The 25928-nt window shown below is 39.4% G+C and overlaps 1 protein-coding gene across 2 annotated transcripts; it reads left to right on the top strand.

The window, feature by feature from the left end:
- Positions 1-15311: 15311 nt before the first annotated feature.
- Positions 15312-24852, top strand: LOC137298188 (uncharacterized). Of its 2 annotated transcripts, none has more exons than XM_067830344.1 (4): positions 15312-15414; positions 22585-22798; positions 23723-23820; positions 24335-24852. In XM_067830344.1, the coding sequence occupies exons 2-4, from the start codon at positions 22593-22595 to the stop codon at positions 24382-24384; spliced, it is 354 nt and encodes a 117-aa protein (XP_067686445.1). In that variant the 5' UTR covers positions 15312-15414; positions 22585-22592; the 3' UTR covers positions 24385-24852. The 2 variants fall into 2 exon arrangements, with proteins under 2 accessions (XP_067686445.1, XP_067686446.1); XM_067830345.1 differs by having other exon boundaries at positions 15343-15424.
- The last annotated feature ends 1076 nt before the right edge of the window (positions 24853-25928 follow it).

Raw genomic sequence — 25928 nt, 5'->3', positions numbered from 1 at the left:
TGAGATCCAAATCGGATTTTTTATCTGCTCGTGTCATGATGATTAAGCATAGTTTCCTTTCAGTCAAAACAAACTTTACAAACGTCTAGCGTTGATTAGTGATGTGAGCTGCTCTCATGTAAAGTCTTTATGTGAAGTGCATTGAATCGTTTCGCGGTGCAACACGCCATCGATGGGTTTTCTCAGAACGGTTCTCTGTGACCTCAATGACTTTAAGATCCAACTTTAAGACAGCCATAACTTGATAGTGTTGGACGTATAAAACGATGTGGTCAAATATTTTACAACATAAATAATTGGTCTGTGTGGTTTATTCTCGAGTGTGTACAGTTTGAGATTTTTTTGACAATTTATACGAAGGGCACCATGTGGATGCATTCATGTGTCTGTATTTAATCAATCAGTGTTTCATACATTTGTCAATATGCTAAATGGGCATATGACATATATTTAGTAAGTTGGACAGTGAATTTGCTACATTTTTCAAGTAGTATATTGGATGCATGTGCTAAGCCTGTACATGTCATGCTTTTGTTACATTTGTACATCTATATTCGTTAAACTGGTGAAGACGATACATTTGTTAACACGTGCATGTGACACATTATTTTGTTAACTGGTACATGTGATGCGTATGTTAACTGGTACATTTGATACATTTGTTAACAAGTACATTTGATACATTTGTCAACACATACACGTGATACATTTGTTAACGCGTACGTGTGATACATATGTTTGCTCGTACATGATAACACGAACTTGTCATACTTTTGTTATCACGAACTTGTCATACATTTGCTAACACGAACATGTCTTACATTTGTTAACTGTTACATGTGATACATTTGTTAACTGTTACATGTCATACACGCATTAGCACGAACATGTCATACATTTGTTAACACGAACATGTCATACATTTGTTAACTGTTACATGTCATACATTTGTTAACTGTTACATGTGATACACGCATTAACACGAACATGTCATACATTTAACACGAACATGTCATACATTTGTTAACTGTTACATGTGATACACGCATTAACACGAACATGTCATACATTTAACACGAACATGCCATACATTTCTTTTAACTCATTACACATTTGTTAACTCATACATGATATTCGTTTGTAAACTGGCACATGTGAGGTATTCGTGAAATTCTTCGCGTAATACATTTGTTCAATCTGTACATGTAGTCTAGACGTTATATTATTACATGTGACACATTTGTATAGTTAGTATATGATGCATTTGTAAATTCAAACACATTCTCATATAGATGGGTTATCATACATCGAATGATTCACGCAGTGATTAACCCAATATGCACAAAGTTTCATTGTTAAAACAGAGTATTTACAAATTGATATAACATTAGATATCGCGTTTAGATTGCGAAAGCGTCGGGACGCTAATGTACTTGAATGCTATGATTACACGATGGCCTAATTGATTGATTTGAATGTGAACTCAAACGTAAACGCTGTCTCACTACTTTGTGGTGTGATTAATAAATATGCCGGTTAAAGAGCATGCTTTTAGTCGTTTATAATGCACAATATTTCATATACAATGTTCTATAGTATGCCAATTCTTGATTCTCAACTCCTATAGTCCGATCATTAGTGAATGTGTCATTGCATATTTTGTTTTAAACATATAAAATGAAAAATATCATCATCTCTTGGAATGCTATATATTCTTAAGCGAATACAAGTACAACTCTCATTGGTCTGGCTGATGGAGCGTCTTCTAGGGTTTCTCGGTCTTCTCATCATACTAAAATAATGTTAAAAGATGTTTGCGGCGCTTAGCTTTCGGTATTAAGGAAATAGTACGGAATGTACTGTCCCTCACCATTGTGTTCACGTTAGACATCTGTATCACAGTTGGATGGCACACTATAACATAATGCAACTAGCAGTAGTGCAGGCCTGTATCTAAAGCCACAAGTATCTAAAGACACAAATACATGGGCTAGCAGGTTACTGCACACTATTTTTCCTCGCCTCGCTTCGCCTCGCCTCAATTTATCTACAATCCACCAATCAAAATCGTCAAAATCGAAAATCGACAACCGACTCAGCTGTTGATAAATGAGTCATGTAGATATGTAAAATGACTACGAGTTGTATCTGCAGCTATACATTATGACTCTGGTGTGAGATACAGATATGTAGTATTAAACAAATAACCAACAAGTCGTAGGTACAAAAATATTGAAAAGGTGCTAATTTACGTTCAGTCAATGTTCTGAGTGGTTGTAGTGAAGGTATAGTCGTTAAATCTGCATATTGTCACATTTCCTTGTAGTAATCAATCCGATTGATGTGGATGGTCCTTGCAATAAATTGTCCAAGTGATATCCATAAAATCAGCACGATGTCACAACTCGGGAGGTTTTGCATCAAATCTAATGAGGCAGGATTAGCTTGTATCCGCCTCTGCATTTGAATCTTAACCCACACAGGAGAAAACTGCGCAGCAGTTATCATGGTGTGCATGATAATATCAATATTAAAAAACAATATCAATATGAATCTACACCTGGGCAATGAACGAATGGATAGTCAATCGTTAATACTTTCGTCATTTAGATATGACTAAAACTGGACATTGTTGTCGTCCACATTTACAATGCTCCGTCCACAAGAAGCGCCATAGGGTTTATGACCAGAAGCTGTTTGGCCAGGGCTGCTACACCCAAAGTCTTAGTAAGGCTTTCAAAAAAAGTTTATATCGGACACGTGGATGATATACCATAGTTACCATAGTCCATTCCAAAGTAATATGAAAACTGCTGAAAGTTGTATCTGTTTATGAATGACTACTAAATATGAATGTCAGAAGAGGATCTATATTTGGCAGTGATTACGTAAGGCACTCCACTTCATATTGCTAGGACTCAATGGTAGGATTGTGGGCTGAAATACCCCTTTTCGCCGTCTTTCTTCATTTATTTGGCGTCAAAGAGCTTAGAATCTAAAATTAATGGTGAATGTTGTTGTAAGACTCTCCGATTAGAATGAATATACCTGTTAAAGTTTGAAATGTGAGACAAATTCAAAGTCAGCCTTCTTCGATTTTCTCTAGTCTCAAAATAAACGGTGGCAGATGTTTCCTTAAGCGATCTTCCCCCTCGCTTTGACTCCCTATGTGGGTACGATGGTTCAAACCCTCTGTCTGTGCTCTGACCCATTCCCAATGCTGAATATTAATGTTGTTTACAACAGGAATATGTGCGGAACAGTTGTTGTATGCCCCGCAATGTGTTTTGTTATAGAAAACAAATGTTGAGGTGTTTAATCGTGTCTTATGTGTGTTCATGTCATGAAAATGGTCAAATACCTCGACGCATCCTTGGTCATGATTTCGCCAACATGGTTTACAAGCGGTAACAACTCCATCCATATTCTGGACATAGTATTCTGTCAAATCTGCGCAGATGTCATTGCTCGTTTAACTTGTTTTCTATTGTAAATCCGATACAACTGTAAAAGCTCAAAATGAATAGAAAATGGAGCTTACAAGACCTTGTACAAACATTGCGACAATTTTAGTGTGCGCGAACAGCAGTTTAACAAGAGTCCCGGAACTCGAATGTGAATCGAAATTCGCTATATCACATGTATATCCAAGATTCTACCGAAGCGACCTCATGCATGTCTAATTACAGAAGTCTTTATGTATTCCTCCTGATTAATAAGCGCGTTAATGTTTCTGCCACCGGGTAACCAGGCGGATAGGTTGTCAAGGAAACAAATAACTTCATTCATTTATTGACGTGATGTATTCAAGAATCACGCCAAATCAGTCTCAGGGCTATTTGAATACATTGAGGAATAACATTAATGTACAATGTCGGAAACAGACACGAGAAGGCAATCAAAGTCTTAATGCACAAACTGTACATTTAATCATTCAATATCTAAACATAGTTCTACAGTCAACTTTGTCAAGTGATGAGATAGGGGCCCTTATTCTAGCCTCAAGAATTGTTAAATTTGATTGTGTAAGAATTGGCTTAAAACGTTCGTAAGGCTACGAGAGTGTCTATTTCACAAAGCAATTTTAGCGCTTCGACTGTCGAAATGTCGAAATATCGTATTCGAGATACGATATACGTAGCGCCATGATCGTTTTGTGAAAAGTCGCCCTGATGTAGATCCAGAAACTGTCACTAAGACTAAGTCACAATGAAATAAAAGTCTCTGTTCATTAATATTCTAATAACAGTTCATTATGAAAGTCAGATGTAAGTGAAAACGTCAGGAAATAGAGCATTTCGCAAGCGTTATATATGTGAGTGAATGCCGCAAATCATTACGTGTAAACGACCAGTAGGGAGCCAATTTAGTCGACAAGCCGTAAAATTCCTCTTTCCAGCCTATGATGATTTGGATCGTGTAACCTCAAAACGGGATCTTCTTTCATGCCAAATTTCAATGGACTTTATAAGGTGAAATAACGGTGACGCTTTTAGAAACACTGAAACAACAGGTTTCAGGAACATTTTAGTAGAAGATCTAGCGTTTCCTGCTATACTTTTAAGCGCCGCTTTTCATAATTTCCACTAAAACAAACTGTTTGTTGCCATAAAACTGACAGAGCAGAGCAGTCTCACCTTTTCCTAAGCGCCTTGTATTAAGACGTCTTTCTGGTGATTAATAAGGGTCCGTGATTAGGATTGTATATGATTGTATAATTGACAACCTTTAGATGGGATTTCTCTTGGCAGTGGTAAGTGTTATGTAAGCAAAATATGACAAAAAATCATTATCATAATAGCAATGAATTAATAGTGGACATAGATATTTATATATAATCCAATTTTATTAAGCACATGATTGTTAGCACTAAGTTTCTTTCGGTTCGTTTCTTTGATATGTTCCTCGCATATTTAATCATTGTATACATTGTATAGATGTTAGAAATGGACGTTATATTTATTCTGTATTATTCTTTTGAGTTCAATTTGAGGTTAGTCAAAATTGCTCCATGTAAACGTCTAGAAATAGTGATCAATAGTGAAATAGTTAAAGAAATGGTGAAAGGTTTCAGGCATGACACATTAATTAAATTTTAAGTAATTAAATCTAATCACTTCAAAACTTAAAACTGCCACCGCTTTGTTAACTATTGTCATGACAGAAGGGCTGGTGTTGAGTGGGGGGTGTTAAAATTCTTAAAATAAAAACATTTTAAGTATTAAATGTACATGGCACTTGGGCTGTCAAACTTTCAACTCAGTATCTCATAATGTGTCGACAGAAGCATTGATTTTTCATTTTAGCATCAGCATCAGTTTTGAAAGAGGAAAAAGCTACTTTATACCTAATGCTGGTTTATGTCCTAACGTTGTCATGACGAAAGTAATAATAATTTTCGCCCTACCTGACAAATCCTGTCGCTCTGCCTCTCAAGTTAATGCTGACTATGTACCAAACACAGAGAACTATATAGCCTTCAGCGTAATGCACAATGACTTCTGGCAAAACAAGGGGAAGTGAGCGTTTCCTTACTCGATTTACACTTCAAATGCACACTCAATACATCTAACAAAGCGTGAAACTTAATATTGAAAGCATAGAGACTTAACTCCTGGCCTAAAGGGATATGATTTTACGCCAGTGCGTCCGCAGTCGTGCGACAAACAATTGCAACAGGGCACATTCTTAATTTCACATTGAACCAGGATCACTGGTGTTGACACGGCCCAAACGGCGTGGGACTTCTCCCAGGTCCGTAAGTGATAGGGGCTGTAGAAGAGGTCCGTGTGGGATGGATTTACAACTGTAGAGAGGCAATTACAAACCGAAACACACAATCACACCCAGACAGTGGCCACAATGTATTGATATTCGCCAGCCAGAAATGTAGGTGGAGAATATACTGTTTAAGACGGGTTGTGACAATATTATTCGCATTGCACTTAGAAATTGTCACAATTGTTGCATTGTTGCATTGATTGTGGAATACCTGTTCGCCTATTTTACTGGGAGGGGCGTTAAGAAGGTATTCATTGTTTACTGGTTTCATCTTTACGGTCAACATATAAAATTGGCATATGCGATTAAGTATGGACTGTATTCTGCAAATTACGTTTCGTTTAAGGTAGGCTGGTCTAATAAATATATCCTTTTTATAACGTTTTTACAATGCATGATGTACAAAATACCATCCCCATAGCATACGAAGCGAGACAAACATCGTTTAAAATTATCCCTGGTAACACAACTCTCTCAACTGTTCCAATGCTGTCTATTTTCGTCATGCTTCTTTGGTAGCAGGAACATCAAACGTTTTGAAAACAAATCCGTGGATACTTCACGGGGAACCGTGTATTCGTATCGAGATAAACCATCACAGACACTATTACTAGAATACTCATAACAAAGGCAAAACATTCATTGCCACTGGAGTGATTCCTTAGATCTAAATCGCTCTTCGTATGTTTTTTTTTCTTATAAATCTAGTAACGAAAATCTAGATACTAATGAAAAAGGGTTTGACTGTATTTGTCTTTCACGCCCACAGGAATCTGTTTTGGTATCATTGATGATTCTCTTGCCTTTTTATGACTAAATGTATATGAATCATTTGGTGATTGTCACTCCCCCCCCCCTCCCCCCTTTGTAAAGAACATTTTAGATAAAGAATGCTATGGTGTTACTCTTGTCTCTCTAAGTCAATTCTTAACTCGAACTGCCAGATCTTTAAATATAACTCATGTCGTCAAAGGAATTATTCGTTAATTTCACTATTTTCCTGTGATGACAATTAACTTTGCTTTTGAGTATAAGTGTGAACAGTTGTTCCAGGGGATTAAAGCGTGATCCGGCGGCAGTTCTGGTTCACACAAGTGGCTGGGCCTTGAATGAGTGTTTATTACTAGTGTTAAGTCATCCGTGTCTGATTTCGAGTCTGGGGGATCTACACCGGTCTACCTGTTCCAGGCATGAGTTAACCAAGCCAACATTTGGAGGCTCCAGATTAGTTTACCTGTTACAGGACTAAACAAGGCAAGACAACTCTTCATTAGATTACCTGTTCCAGGACTACCTATACCAGACCAACATTTGGAGCCTCCACGTTGGTTTACCTACTAAAGGCCTAAACAAACCATCATTTGGAGGCACCACATTGATTTACCTGCTCCAGGCCTAAACAAACCATCATTTGGAGGATCCACGTTGGCTTACCTGCTAAAGGCATAACAAACCATCATCTGGAAGCTCCACATTAGTTTACCTGCTAAAGGCCTAAACGAACCATCATATGGCGGATTCGGATTGCTTTACTCGTTGTAGGCCTAAACAAACCAACATTTAGAAGCTCCAAGTTGGTTTACCTGTTCCAGACCTAAAACTAACCAACCTTAGAGGCTCTACATTAGTAAACCTGTTTCAGGTTTAAACAAATCAACATTTCGATAATCAACATTTGTTTACTTGTCCCAGGCCTATAAAAACAAACGCAGGGACACAATTACATATACTTATGAGTGTGCATGCAGTACCGGCTTGCTCTTCTATAAAAGCATTTGTATTATGTCACCTTGCGGTTTGGATTGTGACGTTATGCAAGTTCAGTTGGAATCGAATACTGATTACATAACCTTTATATCTTAATGTTAATGTCACTTGCACATTAGAGGAGGCAGGAAGATGGAATAGTCAAGTCTGTAGTTGCAAGTATAGAACGTCAATACCAGCATGAACCCAGTGTTCATTATCCAACGAAGCAGACTCCACTTGTGGCCACCGCAATATGAATTGATGTCAATTACGTTGAAGTGTTGTGTGACATGATATATCTGTACGTTTTAAAATTTGCCATGATCCCCTATACGTAAATATTTAACGATTACTGAAATTTTACATACCATATTAAAACAGAAATTAATCAAATACGCGTAGTTCACTGAATATACATTGTATCCTCTGTTCGATGGTTTTGTCTACTCGCGTTTCAATAACCAGGTGGATGTAAATATATCAAGAGACAAAAGCTTTGGATCAGATATCATAGATTGATTTGATCATCTCTGATATCCGATCTTCTATCACAGCTGATGTGACTGCTGTCAGCTCTCATATAACTCTACAAAAGTCTTCAGGTGAGCCGTTAGTATTTGACGTGGCCAATGTGTGTATGAGTACCAAGCGTATAAATGTCGAGTGAAATGGTTCTTTTTCAGCATCTGATGTTTTGTTTGATAACTTTGACATATTATCTCCATCTTTATTTGCCAAGATATATACAAAGACGGATTTGCTTGCATTTGTCAATCTGGAAATGTCATGTCTCATAGATATTTGCCATGCGAGATGTAGACATAGAAAATGAACGATAGCAAGATACTGACGCACGAATATCCATGGCGCAGGAATGTCCGGTCGCAACGTCAGCTAATTTCAACATAAACCACCTGATTAATAGTGGACTAGAAACTTCATGACCACTGGAAAGGTAAAGAATTATACTAGACCTGGAAGACCACGAACATCAACGACTGCAGTGACCGTCTGACCTGGAAGACCACGAAGATCAATAACTGCAATGACAGTCCAACCTGGAAGACCACGAAGATCAATAACTGCAATGACAGTCCAACCTGGAAGATCACGAAGATCAATAACTGCAATGACAGTCCAACCTGGAAGACCACGAAGATCAATGACTGCAATGACAGTCTAACCTTGAAGACCACGAAGATCAATGACTGCAATGACAGTCCAACCCGGAAGACCATGAAGATCAATGTCTGCAATGACCGTCTGACCAGACACAATCACATGACCTATGACTCAACAATTTCAACCGGTTCAATAAGGAGGCTGAGAGCTGTTGGACTAAGGGAACATTGTCCGTTCAGATGCCCTTCCTCGCAGACATGAACGTCTAATTCACTACCAACAGTGAGTTCTGACTCGAGTTGTTCACAAAACGGGAATGTGTATCCAGCCTTAACAATATAAGAAACAACCTTTAGCTGCTGTGCAGCGGTCACAAAATTCCCGAGTCCCGTGCTGGGATTCGAACCACGAACCTTTGATTCGAAGTCGGACGCCTTGTCCACATGACCAAAACGGTTAACCCCACCAGCAAGCAGATAAGGTAAGGATGTAATTTGTGGGATGACTCCACGCCCTGCTACATACTCCCCTGACAACAGAAGGCACGTCCCTACCGCTACTTACTGAGGCTTAACTTATTTTGCTCAAATTTGATATGGACGTTCTCAGTCCCACATTGGTCACCAATGTCGTGGCCACTAAATTTCCGAGTCCCGTACTGGGATTCGAACCATGCACCTTATGATCCAAAGTCAGGCGCCTAGTCCACATGACAAAAAGTGGTTAACCCCGTCAACAAGCTGACTAGGTAAGGATGTTATTTGTAGGATGACACCACGCCCTGCTACATGTGTTTCCATGGCAAATGTTTCACTTTCAACAAGAAGACTAAGTCATCAATGTCCTGCAAAAATGGCAAAATACTCTTCGTGAATGCGTCTACTAGTTATGATTTTGTCAAATGTTTAGCGTGCATATAGCAAAGCTATATAAACTACCAAAAGGCATGAGTACACCACCGGACCTATGTATGTGTCATGTTTGGAGAAGAAATTGTGAACGGTTCATAAGTTCTGCTCCGGAAAAGACGGATGTGCCCATACGGACGAAATGAGACACGAACGGGGTTCATTTCAATACCCCGCAAAACGCGTTGAAGGGAATAAATCGAGCATTTGTTTCAGTATCTTTAATTGTTACAGTTAATAATTTGGTATAAGGTATAAGAAATTCCATTTGAACCACACTGACAAGTCTAAAATGTCAAATGCTATGTATTGACCAAAGAACAAGATACAAAGATTCACATCATAGCTTTCTAGTACAAAGCAGCTGAATCTAAAATAATGGGTTACAAATATATCATGCACTCACCAAAGTCTTGTTTTTCGATGAGAAACAGCTCTAGTAAATCTTTCACGGCGAGCGGTCAGTCGAATGATGGCACAACTCCTGTCTACTCTGAGTGTAAGTCAGAGAGAGAGAGAGAGAGAGAGAGAGAGAGAGAGTGTGTGTGTGTGTGTGTGTGTGTGTGTGTGTGTGTGTGTGTGTGTGTGTGTGTTTAAGTGATTCTTGAGTATTCCAGCGTAGGATGGAACCTTCGCGAACGACCTCATTTAAAACACACCAAAACAGTCAAAACACACCAAAGAGCGGCAACTCTAAAGCTCTACCTTAAAGGCGTGCCGCTAAAACACTATTACCGATGATACGAAATATGACCCATGATACCTATCGCTCAAATCTCACAACAATGTCACCCAACAGTAACTATTACTTAGTTAATAACACCAGAAAATACAGAAAATACACTCTCATAATGTGTTCGTTATCATTTCTTTTCCTGCACAAATGTATCACCTATCAAACTTCACACGACACTATATATGATTCTCGATCTATTCAGTACATGTAATGGATACTGTCACTAACGGGTGACTGACTTACTTGTGACTGGCTTTACTCTTGTTTGAGAGTTTCTACACATTGTCAGTTTCGAATGATCCCTACTGTCGTTTCGGCTGTTTTTCAGTTATTTCAGGATTATCAGTTACACTCTCGGCCATAAACCTATTATATAGACGGCATCGAAAAAACGAATATTTCGCATGGTCATAACAATACGTGCTGCTTATATTACCACACATGAAGAACCCACAGGATTAGAATCTGATGTAATGGCATTCGATATCCATGAGAAGGTAGCTTCATTCTCCCAGACCATGGTGTTCAAATAGTGCCAGCTGGTTAGATTAGTGGCTAAACCGTTGTCACGTTAAACCGAAGGTCCGCTTGCTGTGATGTGGATCCGTGAAGAGCGTTTTCAGATTGTGTCTATCGACGACCATGATTTTATTCATTGGATTGTCTTATTATTTACAGACTATCATATATATAAACAGTTGACAAAGAAACAGCAGTCAGCAGCAGTGACGTTATTGGAATCTTCCTAAAGCACACAAAACCATACTTATTCATTTACGTCTTCAAATTTCTGATTACGAAAGGTCGAGAAGACAATGTTTCTGTCGTTAAATTAAAATACAAAAATGATACATCAAATGGACATTAGATCCACTACAGGAATACAGGAATGTCTAGCTTGTTATAATATACTGAAACTATGCTGCCATCAACAACCTGTTTCTGTTTTCTAGTATATCCTTTGCCCTTTACGACCCATGGAATCATTTTCGTCGGATAACCATTGTAATTGTCTGTCATTTACGTCACCAGGAACAGAAATAAGCAAAGACGAAATATTTTTTAAACCAACACTGTCTACAACTTTACAACAACTACTGCCAGATATACACATCTCATTGATTTTTTTTGTTTGTTTGTTGGGGGGGGGTGTTGTTTGTTTGTTTGTTTGTTTTTGTTGTTTGTTTTTTTTTGTTTCTTGTTATATCTCTACTTCATTCAAATATAAATGATACTGAGCGATCCTAAGTCAAAACTTAATCATGGCAAACTAATGTAACAATAATCCCTGTAGTTTTAATCAAAGAAGGCATCACGTGTTCTCGAAAGATTTCCCATATGGGTATGCTTCTGTTACCAACAACTGGTGTGGGAGATCCACTTCATACGTTCAGGACAGTCTAACAAATGGAGGCTAGGGTTTACTTTCGCATGGGCACAAATGACCCACGACAGTGGGGCAAACGATCTGATTGGAGGAAGCGAGTGCTGTTGCAGACATCCTGCACATGCGGGCACTGACGTGGACTAACACCATATCATCTGAAATCGTGATGAACACGAGTCTGTGAGTCTGTCAAAGATGAGATTTAATCTTTTTGATCTGCACCTCTGTACGTGGAATGTGTAACTTAATGAAGAGTCGGGTAAAAAGAAGTTCATTGTATCATTATTTCATACAGATCCATAAGGTTAAATAAATAATTCCTCACATCACTGTGATATTTTCTAAACGTAAGGTTGTTTTAGGAGTGCATTGTAGTCATTCTGTAATATTGATTGATATTACTGCAATCCGTACTTCTCTTGTGTTGACTATGCAAAGGATCAGATCCATTGTGTGCATAGAGACAGCAACAGTAGTCCTGAGTGTACTCGAGTGATGCATGCAGGTACAGCATACGATAAATTTAGGATTTAACACTATGCCCGTGACAGAGAAAGCGCGTTGCATGTGACAGCGTTGAGAACCCTTTCTCATGGGCACAAATCAGTTATGTTATGCATTCAGCGAAGGAAATGAGAGAAGGATCGAAAAGGAAGCACGTATTTATTATCACGGTGATTAATACCTAGCTTACCTTAATGAAAGACACGTATAACGAAATAACGGAAAGAATATATGTTTGTCTTCACTGATAATGGGTTTCTTGGAGAATCATATTGGTTTGGTCTGGGTTTTTTCTGCCTATACTCTTGACATTTCTTGACTTTTACAGCAACGCAGTCTGGCAATCGATATATGAGCAATGCTTTGTTTTCAAAGGTTTGAGGTGACGCATGCGCCATCCAACGTGGCTGACTTCCGACGTGTAGAGACTTTAACGAGCATATTGTGACGGTGCCTGTACGTTTGGTATATTTGTTCATAATAAAGCGAGTTGGAGGCGATGGGAGGTGCAGTCTACTAATGTTACCGATCAAATGCAATGCGTCCAAGGAATAAGGCATATCTGATGAAAACTAATACAACAGGTAGTAATGTATATCACTATACATACATAACGACGTGAGAGCTGTACATGTAAATAACTAAATGTCTCTGAAATGAAAATCTGGACGAAAGCTAGTGTCTGAAATAAAAGTATATTTTGAAGATTTTCTAAATGTAAATATTCTTTAAATGTGTAAAGACGTGTTATGCGACGTCATTCGTCCTTGAGGGCTTGTGCAAGTTGTTGTCTTATCTGTGGTGGGTTAGGCGTTTCCAGACGCGTCTCACTAGTGCATCCCACATGTGCTCGATCGCGGGCATGTCTGGCACTGTAGAACGTTCACGATGTTTCTCTTGTCGACGAACAACAAGAGGGACCCAACACAATTTGTGACATCTGTGTTCATCGGTCAACATTTGTTCTTTAAAGGGTCTGTGGGTTCTGATATCTGTTGCCCGAAGACGTCTAGCCACTGTGTATCGATAGATACGGCCAGCAAGGGAACCACCAGGAAACGGTTTCAAGAGTGTAACGTCCTCAAACGTCTTCATCTTACGTTGTTACTCGCGGCCTTCCTTTTCTAAGTCTGTCCAGTGTCTGGCCCGTCTGTCTGTAAGGTTGCAGCAATCCAGACAATGCTACACGGGTGCAGCCGAAGGTTCTTGCACCTTTGGTGTGTGTCCACCCCATCTGATGCATTACCTCTCAAGTTCTAGTGCTGAGAGTCGTAGGGGCATATCAGTGATATTCTTTTTCACACTGTATGTGTAACCTGTCCGCACACTAACTTTATTGCATGTGAAACTCTTAGAGAGTCCCCATATCATGGTTTATACAACTGACCAACTTCCACATGTTATTCACGACGTGCATGTGAATGTCACTGTAGGTGTCAAATTGCTAGGTCGGGGCGACATGTTTCAATCTATAAGATACAAAAAAAACAATATCTCTTTAAATTTGAGAAATGGAAACTTTCGGTAAACTTTTCTTTGCCAGGCAGTTAATTTGTAGCCAGGCATCAAACCTTTGGTAGCCATTTGGTGGCCCGTCACTGCAGGGAGAAATACCTATGTTTTGTTCTACGCTACCCGTCCTTGCCCGCGAGATTTAATGCTACGGAAGAGACGGTTCAGTTTATGTTGACCTCAATATTTGCGTTTTTTTAACTGTCACTGTTTCGATGACCGTTTCTCCTGTTACGCCTCTTTAAAAATGGTCACTATTGTGAGGAATAATGCCTGTCTGTTTGACATTATCAGGTTGGTAAGACACAACTGACCCTCTGTGCCCCGTGGGCATATTTTAATAAAGTACATTTAATTACATTTTATTAAATACATAATTTAATTTCATACAAGTGGCTTTCATCTCATGCCGTTCAAGACCACTCATTTGGTAAAATCACACATAACCGCGTTGACAAATGTCACGCGTTCTGGCATATGTGTGAACAGAGATGTGTGCAGATGACGCTTATGCATTGTGTAAGTACAGTGAGTAATGTGCTTAAAAATATAGTGAGGATACTATACAGTCAAGGTTTGTTCAGAACCCTCCACCTACCCACCACGGACCTGTGAAATTCCGGGTGAGACTTGGTCTTTAGCAACCCAATCTTGTAGTAAAAGGCAATCAATGTGAACGGATAATCAGGCTTTTTCACACACGTCGTCCTATTCCAGTTGCGTAGATCGATGCTCATGATGTTGATCACCGGATTCGGATTGTCTGGTCGACACTCAATTATTTACAGACCAATGTAGCTGTAGCATTGCTGAGTGCGTCGTTAAACAACAAACATGACTACCCACCGTATACATGCTTCATCGAATGGTTGTTAAGGCATACAATGCATATGTAATTATATATACAAAAACAGCGTGTGAAAATGCACGCAAAGGGACACTTTCGGCAATATTCCCAGTACGACAAACAAGGACATTTATCATCACAAAACATTTACACCCACACTTACATCATCCACTGTGACGTCAACAAAACATCTCTGGGTCATAAGGAGCTTAGCGTTCTGAATGGTTATTTCCTTTTCATGATAGGATGTTATTTTCTGTAAACCGGCATAAAATTTACAAGAATAAATAGATTGTGTGGTTTTATGTCTTCTTGATAAAGGAATTATGGCTCCTCGATTTCTAATAACAAGTAATCCTCTATAACCAGTTTATAAATTTACATTATGTTTCATGTAATGCAAATATGACATGAAATCAAATGAAATGTTTCTTCGGATAACGTATTCATGCTAAAGAGGATATGATGTATTTGTCAATCAAATAACGCAGGCACTTTTGTAATCATAAAACCCATCCCCGTTAAGGTTGCACCATGGGAATTAGCTGCAAGTCATTAAATATCGTATGGACATTCCCTACCTTTCTGCTATGGCCTTTACCTTATATTGCAATCGTCCTCCGAAGCAATCATTCCCTTGGGCAGCGTGACATATCTCTCATTCACAATTGTCGCTGCATAATGACTTCAGCAGGAAGCAGCCTTGACGACACCGAAAATGAAGCCATTATGTCTCATATACATTAATAATTCACGATTATTCGTTCGTCTCCTACATTTGTCGAAATTGCTTTAAAACTGCGCTCGTTTTCATTTTTCCTCATTGTTGCGATTGTCAGGAGGTACCAACAGTCCGCGTTCACTGAAGGTAAGAGGAGGTTAGTCTATTGTTTTGAGAGCAATGTACCATTTACCAACTGGTCTAAATGATGGCATTGACAAACAGTCATTATATCCAGAATACTGCTTGTTATGAGAGAAATATGGTCCCACTGGGCCTCCATCCGGTTTGGCCAGTAAGTAAGACTACGTAAAGTTGAATTATCCGTGCATAGCTGTGCTTCGTAATGTCGCCATACAGAGCCGTAACATTTCATTCACAGCAGTTGTCTGGTAATCACTACGGCCATCCACTTAGCGCTGAAGACATCAGTCTCAGATCCAAGTCACCTACAGACCTTAATACACTGCTTTCATCCTCTCTAGGGGATAAAAATAAACTTGATTTTGTTAGGTAGCGTTCGCAGTTTTGAAATTTAGACTGTTTTAGATTCTGTAACTCATGTGAGTAATGAAACATGGTGGTTTTGGAACGAATTGTGACAATTTAGGCAGAATGTCCAGATCCAAAGTTCTCGTGCGTTTTTTGAACCAGTATATGTAAAGTATATGAGAGTAAATATGAGTTAATTATTATAAAATGTCAACGCCGAAGATTATTCAGTCTCGATATCTATTGATAATCTGATTGGCGCCAAAAGGAGTAATAGTATTGAAATTATTTAGTCTTTATAAAAGGTGGGATGTCATAAAATATGCATGTTGATGTTAAGTTTTAGAACAAAAAGATACAAAAATATCATTCTACTGTTTGTGTTTGTAGCAGGCAGTAGCCTCAAACATATGTTGTGAACTCATTTTATCAGTTTAACGGAAGCTCGATAAATCTCTGTGGATCGTTATGTCTGCCATCAGTATTGATTCCGCATATAACAGATGTGATTTATTTGATTTTATTCATTGTTCCTGTGTGGACTAGCACCACAGCGCTCGCGTTGTGTTTAGCGTCTACGGGCTGTGGACGTTAAAAACCGGCAAAGGGCGGTGGCCAATACGTTTCGCGTTTCACAGTTTGTGATTATGATTAGTTAACAAGGTGAAGGTAGCAACAACCAAAATGTGGACGATCAATCTCCTTCGGTTTTTCATCAGGTAAACACAATCCTACAGGATGGAAAACTACTGGAAAAGTATATCAGGCTGCTCGAGTGCAGCCTTTCTCGTTGCTCGACGTTGTGCCCGCCTCTCTCTCTCTCTCTCTCTCTCTCTCTCTCTCTCTCTCTCTCTCTCTCTCTCTCTCTCTCTCTCTCTCTCTCTCTCTCTCTCTCTCTCTCTCTCTCTCTCTCTCTCTCTCTCTCTCTCTCAATCGAGACATCCCTTGTGACCTCATGACAAAGAGGTCGATGGTGGTTAGACGCGAGGCAAACCAGCCCTGAAGTGTTATCTTCTGACGCTTGATACTTTCAATAGCTCTGACATATTGTTATCTTACCAATGCTTGAAATCATAAGAAGGAGGTGTTATTGTGGTCTACCATCAATTTAGAATGAATAATCATATGATTGAAATGTGACTTCCTCACATTTACGATATGAAGAACAGCATTTTTACTGTCCATGGTGACTGTATTGGTAATGCTTTGTTATCAAGAATGTTGTAGTCAGGATGATGCATAGAGGCAATAACAGTTTTTAAATTGTACTAATATCGTATTTGTAGGTATTTTTGGTATGAATTATAAAAAATAAACACGTCCTAGCAAAAGTCGTAAGTCGGGGCTTTTTGATAATGGTAGCTACGCCCCTGTCAGTTTTCCTGTAAGCATTGACTATTAGAGCTTACATTCACGATCCTGGAGCTATTACCTTTTTAGAAAACTGACGATGTGCGTTGGTACAGGAAAAGGTTACTGTTTGTGGTTTCTAAAATATTCTGGTAGGTATGGTAAAGCGTTTTAGCCTCGATATCCTTGTTTCTAAATTTGAAATTAGAAAAGCAGGTGTATTTTTCTGAAGTGGAGTAGTCTGTAGTTTGGACAAGGTTTCTAAGCAACTTGACGAACAGTCTAGTCGATGCTGTTGGCAGTGTTGTGGATACATTTACCAGCAGCCGTTACTTCAGTCATTTTGGCATGATGTAACAGAGAATATCGTCTCGTCTGTACTTTCCAACAACTCCTCCCAAGAAAAGCAATCGCTGGTTCTTGAGACTGTGGCTATGGCAACGTATATTGATGTCATGACCTTCCTACATGAATATTGGCAGCTCGTTAGAAAAACTGTCAACGGCTGTCAAATGTTTTTGTCTTTTACATAGGTGATCTTCACAACTGTCGAATTCAGTGTTTTCCCCTGGACACAATACCAGCTCTGCTAAGAGTGATATATTTATAGCAGGACATGGAGTCATCGCACTGATGACATCCTTACCTTGTCAGCGTGCTTGCGGGGTTAACCTCTTTGGTCATGTGGACAAGGCGTCCGACTTCGAATCCCAGCCCGGGACTCGGAAATGTTGCGGCTGCTACATATTGTCTCTGATTACCTAGCATTACGCCAAGGGACGGGTGATGTTAGAATAGAGATGCTTGAGGATACTACAGGAAATACTCCTTTATATCACTAATCTATGCCATGAGACTTATGTTGGTAATTACTACTGGATCTCCCCACTATACACAATGAGTTCAAGTTCCGTTTGACATAGCAGGTCTTCGGACGTATTTTTTAGGATGTTCTACCTTAAAGATTAGACTTGATTTCGCGATTATGAGAATGGGACAAGTTTTGAAATGATGTGTGTTTCATGACTCTGTATAGAGGTACAGTCAATGTCTTCGACTTTGGGAGATATTAGCCAATGAAATTTTGGATTGTTTTACCCAGTGGTTGACAGGTTTAATTTATACATTTATACAGAGTTTAACTGATCCAGATAACACCGTCGTGATTTGGGGAGCCGCTCCGAACCAAGACGTAAAACGACGATGAATCCCTGGCTGGTGATCGGCATTATGAGCATACACTAAGGACTGATTACCTCGGATTCAGTGCGGGGTATCCATATTGAATGTATTTGGTATTCCATTGGATGAGGACTCTAAAACCAGCAACGCCTCTATATGCAAGTACAATAATAGTGATCGTTGAACCCCATTTCGCCTCTCTCTCATGATATCCCGAAGGGCAAATGGTATTCGGCCGTGGCTTGTAAATGTAAATATCGCTGATGATGGCCTAGGGCAATTCGCTGGACAGAGTAGTGTCCCTTTTCGTTTCCAGCACCCGATCATCAGGATTCGACTGGATTATGATCCTTGGTTTCACAATGAGATCCATCGGTTTTCGGAAATTTGAAATGAGAAGCTTCCTGTCTTCACTGCCCAAAGCTTCTCACACTGAACAGAGCCTCCGAAAACCACATGACCTCTTTGTGTGAAGCTAATTTAATCACATTTAATATGTCCGCTCCCCACTACAGTATTACTGTATAGGATATTTATATAGCCCACATATCCAAGTACTGGCGCAAGTACAGGGCGCTGGGTTATTTTAAATCGATGGCTGTCACTCTCAACGACGTATTTCAATCTCAACTCCCAAGGGATCATACAACCTTTGCAACCACTAGGCGCACCAAGCTATGGCGACTATCCCATCCTTACCACGTACAAGTGATCTCGCATACAACGTCGGTTTTCGGGACGTCTATAGTGATAAATTACGACTTTAAATAATTTAAATCTGTTTAATCTAAGAATGTATTGTCACGTTTGAGTGACTTTCGTCTGAAAGGGGAGGTTTGTTCCCGAAAGAAAATGACAGGTAAGCAGTTGACATCTTGCGCAATCAATAACTGAGGCGTGTGGCAGGAATGTTAGAAATATGACATGGACCAGTTTATATAAAGATTGTATAAAGGCAGTACTGAGTAACCATGCCGTCTTTTAGTTTCTTACCTTTTTGACGACGGAGCATATCTATTTTCACAAAACAATTTCCACTGCATCCGAAAAATTCCATCATTGCAAAAATATACTTCTAAATTTAAATTCACTTGCCACTTTCATTTTGTTTTCAAATATAAAAATTGTCTCGTTCGAGTAATTCGGAGTGAGTGAGTCTAGTTTTACGCAGCTCTCAGCAATATCCCAACTGTATTGCGGCGGTTTGTAAATAATCGAGCCTGGACCAGACATCCCAGTGATCGGCAGCATGAGCACCGATCTACGGAATTGGGATACCATGACACGTGTCAACCACGTCAGCGAGTCTAACCACCCGACTCAGACAAGGATGGGTATTTGAAGGTAATTTTAACGGATTTTCACGGGTCGAGTAATTCGGACCTTGGTAAAAGATAACACATTAACGACTGCTTTGACGAAATGCATATCATGTGTGTGTCCACGAAAGGAGCACATTGGTAATATAGTCTTTACAACGTTCACAGGGAGAAGGTGATCATTGCTACATGGGTATTTCTGTTGACTATATGAAGAAGGTGATCATTGCCACATGGGTATTTCTGGTTGACCATATGAAGAAGGTGATCATTGCCACATGGGTATTTCTGTTGACCATATGAAGAAGGTGATCATTGCCACATGGGTATTTCTGTTGACCATATGAAGAAGGTGATCATTGCCACACTGGTTGCAACAAATTGTTCCTTGGCGTGTATTCTTTGTCCCGTGATATCAAGTAAGGCCATGAACAATCTGTGGTAATGGCATCAACAAAATAGGCGAGCTTGACCATCCGACACCGTCAGTCGAGTTTTATGACAAGAATGGATTGCTCAAGACCTGGTTCATCACGGCTATGGCAAGTGCGCCGGGAATAACTTCATCGGGTCATTTGGGAAGGACAATGCGAATGTTCATTTACAGTTTTTCTGTTGTTAGAACCGTGATTCGTGCGGAGGACGATTACGACTGTTGACAGATTTGCTCAACGCGCTCTTAAGTTACATGGCGTTGATACGAGGTCAACGGGCCTGAACGTGGATGAACTGTTCAGTCAGGTATGCATACGTTTGTCCGGGGGCCGCTTAAATACTTTGCAATTTACATTCAAGAACTGTGGACTCCAAGATATTCTTGCATATGACATACTTCTGCATTACCTATAGCGTCAGAAGGACTTGCTCCTGGCAGCAAACCCGGGGAATCTTTGGTACTGGGAGGTACCAAACCTGAGGCACCGAAAAAACGTAGCATCTTTATATAGTGTATAAATGCCGGCATACAGGTGTGTATCTATTTGCAAATGTGTTAGATGTATTAATCGTACGATAAATAAGTAACACTACATCATTACTACACCATAGTGAGTGAGTATGATTTTACGCCGTTTTTAGCAATACTCCAGCAATTTCACAGCCGGAGACACTAGAAATGGGTTTCGCACACTGTGTCCATGTGGGGAATTGAACCCTGGTCTTCTGCGTGACGAAGGAAGGTAATAGCCACTAGGCTACCCCATCTCACAGGGATAGAAAACAACCGACATGGCAGCTGGTTTTATTGGTCATCGGTTTTTAATAAAATCACCTCAGCGTCGTCGATATGTTTCAGAATGTGAAGAAAACCATCCTCAACATCCTTTGATTTTATACATCGTTATGGGCATATTTTAATGACTGTAGTCATTCCGTTAACCAGCTGCTCCAAACTACAAATGGCAAAGTGTGAAATATCACGGTTTATGCATTCATACAGTGTTGATAGCTCTCGTGGTCATTTATGGTCGCGTATGGCATTTGGAATGACACCAATCACTTAACACTGTTTGCCTGGTGGAGCAAGTATAAATCGACTCCATCCTTTTATTGAGGATTGAAAGATGAAAGGGGATTAAACGGCGTGGCTCGACACGCAAACTACAGGGTATTCAGTTGTGTATTCCATAGAACATTTAACGTTTGTGCTCTGAAAAGTAATACAATTTAAAGGCTTGGTTACTTTGGGGGATCTGGTAGCATTAAGAGTTTCTACTGACTACTGGTGAGGGCCTTCGTATGTGCGCGAGGAGAGGGAGAAAGAGAGAGACAGAGTGTGTGTGTGTGAGAGAGAGAGAGAGAGAGAGAGAGTGTGTGTGTGTGTGTGTGTGTGTGTGTGTGTGTGTGTGTGTGTGTGTGTGTGTGTGGTGGATTGAAACATTGTAAAGCAGTAAAGCATCACCATCATACTGCTTTGCTTATACAGCACACTCGAACCGGAACAAATGCAAACAAGTGTCTTCGATGTGATGCTAATCACTTCGTTCGGTTGATTTTATCACTGTTTGTATATTAGAATTATGACGATTCCTGCATTTGATGGACCAAACAAACTTCCTTTTAGTTTTTAAGTAATGAGAATAATCTGATCTAAACATTGTCATTTCCTACAGTATGAGATGCAATATTATGAAGTTCCTACAAATTAACATTAGGCCTCCATTTTGCATCATATTGCAATTGTTTAAGATTTTTAGTAAGATTTATGAACGCCATCACGTAAGTTAGAATCTAAATTTAACTTGGAAACTGTGCCATTTACCAGAGATTCTAAATGTTAGATTGCAACACTTTGACTGTAAAGCAACAACTGGGTCGATTTTATGTGGAAAGAAGTTGAACGGAAATGGAAAGAATGAAGAGAAATATTGTCGATAAGTTTCAACCAAACCAACTGTGAAACATGTAATATACCCGATCTCCTTTGTCAGATGATGCACGCTCGCGTTATAATGGCGTACCTGTGTTACATTGTGTTTTATCTACAATTAATTGTCAGGAATATATTTAATTATTACTATCTACTGTAAATGTCGGTGTGGTCGTTACTGTTTATGTGTATGCTTCTGTAGTCACGAGTAATTTGGAATCTTCGAGAACTAGAGAATCAAGGTTGGTCTAAAGGTATAGAACGTTCTGTAACGTATATTAGACTATGCATGTGGGCAAGCATATGCCTCTCCCATTATCCCAAACCGTTGAAGACTCAGGTTAAAATCGGTCTTCACCGATGTCAGGCTCGCTGATTTGGTTGACACGTCTTCGTATCCCAGTTGCACCCATTGATGCTCATGTTGTTGATCATTGGATTGTCTGGTTCAGACTGAATTTTGCTGGGTGCGGCGTAAAACAACACATATGAACACGTACTGACACAACCCAACACTCATGCGCGCACATCGCTAATAAAAGTCTTGAACCTGTTAACTTTTCACCTCCCACAAAATGCATTATACTGACGGTTCATGTGTTTCAGACCCGACGATGCAGATAACTCTAATTATAGGCTGCCTCGCACTGGTCATCTCCATGGGGGTTCAACGGGCATGCGGTGCCTTCAGATCTGGAAGTGCATACAGGCAAAACTGGGGCTTCAAGAGGGCAGGTGGGGACATGGGTAGTGATCTCTTCAAGGAGCGACCAGGTTTGCTGTCAGCCACGCTACTTGGCCCATCTGATCTAGATCGAAGGTAGGAAGAATAGTTCAAACATAAAAGTCTCATCGTGTGCTAGAGGTTAAAGTGAATGAGTGAATCTAGTTTTACGTCGCTTTTTGCAGTATTCCACCAATATCACGACGGGGACACCACAAATGGGTTCACACTTTGTACCAATGTAGGGAATCGAGCCCGAGTAGTCAGTGTGACGAGTGAACGCATAACCACAAGGCTACCCCACAGCCCCTGGAAGTAAAGGGTCCACGGAGATAGGGATAGGAGGGACTAAAAAACTCAAATTTCAAAGCTTAAGTACATACAAATGTAAATACTGCCAAATGATCTGAAATACAGCCACGACCACCAATGTGTGAAAATTGACGACTAAAAATAAGAATTACGCAAGACCAAGTTTTAACTTCGACGGTCGTCCAACTGTTCAAGATAACCGTAAGTTCGAGACAACCGACGACAAATTAGACGGCATCTGTAAATGTGTTACATTCCGCGAAAAGTATTCTAATCATCAGAGAAAATAGATAACATGTTGAAACCTAAAAAAATAACCTTGCAGCAGAAGGTAAGCGGTTGTTGGCTTGAACAAGATAACATTTTGTGGAACATTGTTGAGAATTTTGAATCATTAATGGTTTTGCTATTAGTTATTTCTTCCTGGTTGCAACATGCAGGCACATGTAATGAATAATTGTGTGTACATTGTAGATCTTGCCGGACTTAGAAAAAGTATATTACAATTTACTTCAAACAAATTCTGAACAGCAAATGAAAGGCAATTTTCGAAAAATTGAATTCTCATAAAAGTAAGCGTTCATGTTTATGTCTTCTATTTACAAATTTGACAAAAAAGCGCAGTTGCGTCTTTTTGGCTGTTCAGTATCTATATGTCATGACCATGTCTGCGTGGCACCAATCCATTGTCCCTCTCCCTCTTTGCAGTTCATCTTTTCCTTTACCTGTCCGAGACATGGTGCTCCAACTAGCACAGGATCCAGAACTTGCATTGTACTTGGTCAGAGAGTTTGTGGATCTAAACGGTTTGTACTTGTAAATGTGAAATATAAATTTGATGAACCATCAATCTGAAGAGTAAATACTTTATATGACGTTATAGATACTTTAGGGAGGCATTCGAACCTACAATGAAAAATGTGTGAGAGGCATCCCTGTATTTGTGATGATGTCTATGCTCTCTCGTATTTCGAATTTTGTTGCACAAGAAATTATGATCACATTATCCTCAAAGAACGCATTCATGAAATGCTGATAGAGAATCCTTCTGTACATTGTTTTAAATTACTACGTGCTATTTTCAATTTTAGTGCATTAATGTGAATTTTAACATTTAATAAGTTAATCATTTCCTTAGAATTACAGCAATTCCCTTGAGACTGGAATTGTGTTTTAAAGATCGGCGATATAAGGATATAAGCAAACTTAAAAAACGAACTTGAAAGGAAAATGCAAAAAAATATATTGAAAATGTCTTTGTTCTATGTTCAAGCATCATATGTACTTTTTGAGCGCCAAAGGACATCTCCATTTTTTAAGGTGACGGATTCATAAACGAAGCGGAGTTCTTAAAAAAGATGAAAAAGTAACCCGTCCCTGAGATGCCTTAAACGATTGCCTGTTTCACATACGAAGCACCGACGTACTGACAATGCTTGCATGTTTGGATGAATGAACCCCCTTCTGACACATTAGTTTCAGCTGAGATCCATCAATGTGTGTTTGTGTCTCAATGACAGGTACTGGTGCTTCGAGTAATTGTGATTTACTTACTCCGTCTATTATTATGATGTTAGCACATGCAGCACAATAAGTGTAAACACGTCAAAAGTTAGTTGGTATTATAAATCATATCAGCAATTTGTCACATTTACCTGTATGGAATTGTTGCTATGACAACGGGGTTCAGGTAATGACATACCATTGCAGCACAATGATGCCTTAGATGATCACTTATTGTCATCGATATATTTATGTATACTATATGTTAGTTCTAATTCAAAACTTTTGTTTTCTTTTTGAAAAAAAATATATATAATAAACTATATACAGATTAATCTCGTTTTTGCTCCTATTGTTTGAAACATTGATCAACATGAACGTAATGATTGTGTTGAACCAAGGCCACATGTGGTCTCACAAGGCAAGTACGTTTGTTCAAAATTGCCTCTGTTCAGCAGAAAATGGGTACCCGGTGGGATACGTCATATGACTATTACCCTTTAAGCGCCAGGGCGATAACGTCCATTTTGTTCGTTGTGCTTAGAGTTAGTGTGGAGTTCAGTAATATGTAAGAGCCCTTATCGATATTTATGAAAACTGGTAATACAAGATCGAGGTTCCCATTTTCAGGTCAATGCATCTGTTCAGGATCTCTACAATTGCACTTCCAGTAAGTACGTGTTGTACCTCTCGTAGTCATGCTGGAACACAAACAGTCTCATTTACTGCAAACAATCTAAGTTTAATCACTCTAAATACTGTTCCAAATGAAAACAGGTGGGAACAGCCGTGTTTCATGTCAATGCACATTTGACATATTCAAGCCGTATTTCAAGACTATGTACAAGGCATATATACACGGCAGAACTGACATTCCCAGGCTTACTGGATAAATATATATCCTACTACATCAGTTTCTACCCAGATGATAAGGTTTCGATTCCCCGCTTGGGTACAATGTGTAAATTCCTCCGCCGTAATATTGATGAAATATTGCAGCGTAAATACATACTCACTATATTATTCGCTAGCCTTGTCGTACCAAGGGACTTAAAAATGTACCATTTGTTTCCATCCACAGAATTCGAGACCCTTGAAGATCAGGGTTAGAATAATAGGTCTTCAGTAACCTATGTTTGTCCTAAGAGGCGACTGACGGAATCGGCTGGTGTGGCTCACTGACTCGGTTGCCACGTCATCGTATCCCAGTTGCGTAGTTCGATGCTCATGCTATTGACCACTAGATTATCAGAACCAATCCACATCAGATAGCTAGAATATTACTGAATGCAGCTTTAAACAGCAAACAAATTCTAGACTTCAGCATTGAATGAATAAAAACTAACCGTAGTCGTCTGAGAAGTATATTGTCCAATAGTCCACGTGCTGTAATAAGACCAGTTAAAGAGAT

This window comes from Haliotis asinina, chromosome 10, assembly GCF_037392515.1.
Source record: "Haliotis asinina isolate JCU_RB_2024 chromosome 10, JCU_Hal_asi_v2, whole genome shotgun sequence".
Taxonomy (NCBI): Eukaryota; Metazoa; Mollusca; class Gastropoda; order Lepetellida; family Haliotidae; genus Haliotis; species Haliotis asinina.
The sequence above is the reverse complement of the archived record's forward strand: the minus strand, read 5'-3'. Positions and strand labels throughout refer to the sequence as shown.

Coding starts and splice junctions, on each gene's coding strand:
- LOC137298188 (XM_067830344.1), top strand. CDS start 22,593: ATGCAGATAACTCTAATTATAGGCTGCCTCGCACTGGTCATCTCCATG. Junction 22,799..23,722: donor CCATCTGATCTAGATCGAAG/GTAGGAAGAATA, acceptor CCCTCTTTGCAG/TTCATCTTTTCCTTTACCTG. Junction 23,821..24,334: donor AGAGTTTGTGGATCTAAACG/GTTTGTACTTGT, acceptor CCATTTTTTAAG/GTGACGGATTCATAAACGAA.